At 36.1% G+C, this 6,053-nt stretch overlaps 1 protein-coding gene across 1 annotated transcript in view; it reads left to right on the plus strand.

Annotated features, from left to right (window-relative positions):
• The first annotated feature begins 4,818 nt into the window (after positions 1-4,818).
• The window catches only part of LOC108741593 (phenoloxidase-activating factor 2), a 15,034-nt gene continuing 13,799 nt past the window's right edge, over positions 4,819-6,053 (plus strand). Inside the window, exons 1-2 of the mRNA XM_025978905.1 lie at positions 4,819-4,929; positions 5,091-5,330. Coding sequence (XP_025834690.1) covers positions 4,898-4,929; positions 5,091-5,330 — 272 coding nt within the window. The 5' untranslated portion in view covers positions 4,819-4,897. The remainder of the gene's footprint in view (positions 4,930-5,090; positions 5,331-6,053) is intronic.

The following is a 6,053-nucleotide window of genomic DNA, read 5'->3' on the forward strand; positions in this document are numbered from 1 at the left end:
TTTTTTTATTAGCGCTTCTGATAAAAAAAAAAAATAAGAATATAAAGAATCGGAAATATTGAGTCGATCCTTACAGCAGCAATCGATTGCTAAACGGATTTCTATACATCTTTCCAAGATTTATGTCGAAATAAAAAATGTCTTTCAGTCATTTCTTCTTCCCATGCTCTTCCTTAAATAGTCCTGCCCTGCAGCTACTCCAAATGCAGTCTTTGTTTTCAATTTCGGTTATGAAATTTTCCATCATTGGTCTGTCGCATTACTAAACGTACACTAGTGTGGAAGCGTTAACTTAAGTAAATGCATTTATGTAATGAAGCGCAACGAGGGCACGACTATTTAGCCGCGCAATTCAAGCGAATGTCGCTTCAATTCAGCGACTGTAGCGCTACGTCTTTAAAGCACTGCTCTCGTGTGAAAGCGTCAATTTAAAACAGTGGATTTCAAAAAATCGTGCAACTGTGACGCTTCAGAAGCTCCACAAAAAGTAGCCCGTGTAAAAAAGCTCTAATGACGACGAAAAAATAATGGTGGAGTTATAGCAGACCCAAATACATCCAAATTAGAATGGTCTTTTACGTATTGGAGGTAGTGGGAATTTAAGGAAAATGGAGCCCTTATGCCTATGACTATGGCAATGGTATATTTCATTAAAACAGGCAAAAGGAAGATGTTATCATCATCATTATTAATAAGACTGGTTAGACACAAACCATCACTTTTTCTTATCCTGAGCTAATCTTGCATTTCCCTAAAACTAGAACATCCCACATCCTTAACTACTAGTGAACAGTAATCTAATTTAGGTCTACTGCTACCCCTCTTAATTCCTGTTTCTGCTTCTAATGTGTCTCTAACTTGCCTTAGGTAGTATTTTTTATTTCAAGTTCCTGACCGTTACTGTTAAATTATGTAGTTTTTGCAGGGTGGCTGTCAAATAATCAGACAATTTTATGTTTCTTGTAACGTTTCGGTTTACTCAATCATCTTCAGACTTTTGCGTTGAACCACTGCATAAGTATGCAGAATGTTCAAAATCAAGTTAATATCTGTGTACAAGCAGTAACACTTTAAAAGACTGAAGATGGTTAAATAAACCGAAACGTTACAAAAACATAAAGGTGTCTAATTATTTGATTGCCACCCTGGAAAAAACTACATAACATAGTATACCCATAATTTTATTCTTATACTGAAAGCCGTCGCGAATGTAAAATAAAACAGGCGAACAACGACTTCAGACTCAAGCGAAAAAAGTTTGCGCGAAAGGGGAATCCCGACCGATCATCGAGGTGGTTTACTTGGTCACTCACATTAAATTTTGCCTCGCTGCTGGCTACATAAAACTTAAAAAATATTTAAGGAAATCCCCCCTGCAAGCAAGAGGCAGGTGGTCTGACAGAGCCGCCAGTGTTACGTCCTTCGTTAATTAGAATATCAAAAAAAAAGACTGTAAGTAAGCAGTATCTAATATAGTTAGTAATTATCGTTTGATTTTCGAAAAATAAATATATTCAGCGGTAACATCGCTTATTGGTTGGTAATCTGGCAGGAACTAGGAGGCCCCATCGATCGGGGGCACTAGCTACTTGCCCCGGGTGACCAATGGACAGCAAATCATTTTATTTTTATATTTATCGCAGGAAATCTTTTAAACGTAAATGTTTTTTGAAGTGAAACTTCTTTACGCACGGTAGGGTAAGTTCGTTTCATGCGATTTGCTATGTAACGAAATCATGCAACGGATGTCTCGTAGTGGGGATCACTTGAGCCGTGAGCGCGCTTCAATGCAACGTTCGTTACAGGCAATTCCGACATGTATAGTGTAAAATTTAAATTCATTGTATACAAATAATATCTACCATTAAACCAATTCCTTAACCCCTATTCCGGTATGTTTGTGTGTTTGAAGAAGTTTCACTTCAATAGCGTGTCGTATAATTACACGTTCAATTTTTAACTTCCCATTAGGAAGTTATTGTAATTGGGTCGAAAAGTGAAATCGGAATTTTCATTATATTTCCACGTTTTAACATATTAGTAGCATGCTAGCCAATTTTTTTGATGATGTGTGTATGTACGTACGTACGTTCGTATGTCAGCATTTTTTTCGTTTTCGATATCTCAAGAACGGATTGAGATATCGCCCTCAACCAAAATTTTTTCGAAAGATATTATCATAATGAAGATCTGAAAGAAATTTGAACGAAATCGGTCAAGCCGTTTTTTTTTTATAAAAAAAAAAACGAATTAATTACAAACAATTTAATTAAAATACGTTCTAATCTAATCACAACAATGAAGTTACGGAATCAATAATAACGAAATATCATTATTCAAGACAGGGAATAACATATTATAATAACATATTATAATAAAAATTTGTTTATAACAAAATGAATTGTTATAAACAATCGATAAACAATAAAAAATAGTATTTACCAATTGACTGATGCAAGTACTCTATCAATTCGGTTTTCTCAGACGAAATACTGTTTCTTATGGGTTTATAAAATGACGAACTCTCAAACATTGTTTGTTATTTATTATTGTGCCGCGTTTTTTTCAAACTTTAGAAACGAATGTACTTTACAATAACTGTATTATCTAATGGGAAGTTAGTCGTATTAGCACCGACCAAAGTGTGCTCAGACCAATTTTTTTTTTTAAGTTTATTTAGTTATTCATAAATATCACATACTTAACTATTGTGCGTAGTTACCGTCATAATTATATATATATTATCTATGAAAATGAATTCTCACGGAACTTCTACGAGTACAATACATTGTATTAAAGTATAATATTCGCTAATTTGTTGTTTGTGTTCTTTGTAACGATCATGTTTCCCTTGCAAGCTTGAATAATTTACATATCTTATTAGAACACAATACGTTCGCTTCGCTCACATACTACAAACTTCGTTGTTGTTATAATAGATAGAAGAAGATATTTTCTGTAATAAGTTTAAGTTACTTGATATTCATTATTTACATACTATAAGGCAACCCTCACGCAAAAAGGGTGGTTAGTTTTTAAACTAAATCCTCTAAAATAAATAAAGTTGAACTCGCTTATAACCAACACGGGTGGAATAGAAATTTTGTCCGTTATAACCGGGTGTTTGTTACTGCCGATACCCATTAGTTAGGTTTATATTTCTGTTGGAATGAATTAAACTCTTCCCAAGTCCGTTTTGACTTCGATGAAAGTGTTTTTTAACAGAGCTGTAACAACCGAATTTTCCTCTTTTTCCATTAGCGTTAGGCAATTTATGGACAGACCCTAATGCCGAATTTTTACAATTCACATATATATATAAGTGATTGGTTTTTCTAAAAGGACTTATTAGATCAACACAAAAACTTTTGTTCGTCCGTTACAATAGTTCACATCATGTATAACGTGTATAAATAGAAATAAAATAAAATGTTCGTTATAACCGATTTTTTATTAATGACCTAAAATGTGTTTAACAGTATCACCCCCCTTACCGACAGAATTTTTAGGGCTAAAAATCAAAAATAACTCACGCAGATTTATGACAGTGTATCAAAGTCTAAAAGTGGGGTGCCAGGGCTCAGTGGACTTTCGCACGAAGGGGCTTTATCTGCAGTACAAAAATGGTTTGTCATGATCGATACAGTTTTGATATTCCAGACGTTTCGGCGTTCATCTCTGACGGCATCTTCCGTGGTGACTTGGCTGAAGTCAGTCATGATCCAATAACAGCTAAGTCACCGCCGAAGATGTCGTCAGCGAAGAACGGTGAAACGTCTGGAACATCAAAACTCCATGGACCACGACAAAACAGCCAAGGAGAAAGTATCCCTCTTCGTCGATATACAAGGGAGAGCAAACTTGCTTTTGACGTGACAACGTCTTATAATTCGATGGAGCCCCGGCTGCACGCACGAAAAAACATGACTCATGCGGCGTTACCTCGCTCTGAGGCGTTCCATTTAAGACTTGAAGTGCAAGCGAGAGCGCGGAACGAGCGACAAAGAGGCACAATCGGCCTCCGCGTTCGGCAGCGTTCCACATCTGTCTCTCTCCTACTTGAGTGAGCGATGCGTCCCCGTGGACAGCTGCTATACAATAATACATTTCCATTTACCTCCTTCTCTATATCCATACAAAATATCTATCAAACAAATAAAATTAAAATTTTCTTTTGGAAAATGAAACCATTCCATCAGTATTTTCTTATGACGTTGTCACGTTCAACTATCGTCAGTAAACCGACTTTACAGACAACCGATTTTTTTTTTTACATATTTTCAATAAGCATTATGTCTAAAATTAACCCTGTGAAATAAAATTCGTAAATGGTGTACGTATTGCGCACGAAGGGATGAAAGTGTGGCATTCCCTTTTCGGGTATGTCCCGAGTCAAAAACGAGGGCGGCAAATTCCAGAAACGGGTAGCCCAAGTCCCCGAAGATTATTATCATACCTTTGCCCCGGAAATAAGATTTTTTTCTGTTTTTCTTCCCTTTATTAGGCAAGTATTCTATAATAAATTCGAGTTGAAAATAAGGATTGGAAATTATGCGGAAGTTGCAAAAACCCTTTCCTATAAAAGTATAAAAAGTTCTCGATGTCTCGATCACAATTTTCGAACATCACTGTATAGCAAGAAACGTTTGTACATAACAGATAATTAAAATGTTGACCAGTTCGATTTCGAGGTTGCGAGATGGACCGTGAAGAAAACAAAAGTTGTCTTATGTACAAGCAAATGACGTAATGTGTTTCCCCTCTGGTAAATAAGAGTGGTGGGGCATATTTGCTAATGAATTGACTTTTCTGAAGACCCCGGTGTCTTTCTTCATTTAGTCTAGATCGCTGGTTTTGTCCAACGGTAGCAAACGAATTCAATTTCATTCAAAACAGAATGCTCATATTATTCCGATCACGAATTCTCAGGTAGGTGAAGGTCAAATAGTTAAGAAGGTTGCATAAGTTATAACGAAATTATCTTATCGTACGTGACGAAATAAAACTGACGATTAATAATTTTTTCTCACAGAAAATAAAAATTTTTTAAAATATCAAAACGATTCCTTACCTTTTTCGTGGTGTTTCAGTTGGGCATGTCCGGTTCTGTTATTTTTCGCGAGTTCCTCCCTGAGCCAGTCAGAGGACTTTTTCGACGGGTTCGAAGAGGTGACCAAGGAGCCCTCCAAGGGATATGGGGCGACTTTCGCCTGCGGAGAAGGAGACGATAAAGGCATAAGAACTTGTGTAGATTATTACAACTGCGATCCAAAAACAAATACAATCATTTCCTCCGGGGATTACGATGGCACAGGCTTAATTGATATCAGGTAAAAACGATAAATGAATTTATTACAGGTTTTAACAAATTATTATTATTGGTAAATAGTACCAATGAATGAAATAGGTATAAAAAAATATTTAGACTCGCAATACCGTAACAGCTTTTTTTCTCGAAATTATGTAGTAACTTTTTAGGACATTTTTGTGTATGAATCAAAATATTATGAGATAATATTAAAATGGCAATATTTTACATTAGTTGACAGACGAGTTGAGACATGAAGTTTAGTCAGGTAGGTAGCAATCACCAAGTGTAGGGTTGTTCGGAGTCATTTCGTTTTTTTTTTGTGGAAATTAAAGACAGTTTTCGTATAATAAACAAATACTTTATTAAATTATATATTGACCGTTCTGGTCCAACACCTTTTGCCATCTTTCTGGTAGTAGCATAATTCCACGCTCATAAACTTTTTGGTCTTTGCTGGCAAAAAACTGATCGAGGAGGTTTTTGACCTCCTCATTTGAGGTGAAGGTTTTACCGTCTAAAAAATTTTGGAGTGACCGGAACAAATAATAATCCGATGGTGCCAGGTCTGGAGAATATGGTGGGTGTAGCATTGTATCCCATTCAAGCTGTAAAAGCTTTTGGCGAGTGACCAAACTTGTGTGAGGTCTCGCGTTGTCTTGGTGAAACACTACACCTTTCCTGTTGATTAGTTCTGACCTTTTCTGTTGAAGTGCATCATTCAGTTTGTCCAGCTGATGACAGT

Source organism: Agrilus planipennis, unplaced genomic scaffold, assembly GCF_000699045.2.
Source record: "Agrilus planipennis isolate EAB-ADULT unplaced genomic scaffold, Apla_2.0 scaffold316, whole genome shotgun sequence".
NCBI classification, from domain to species: Eukaryota; Metazoa; Arthropoda; class Insecta; order Coleoptera; family Buprestidae; genus Agrilus; species Agrilus planipennis.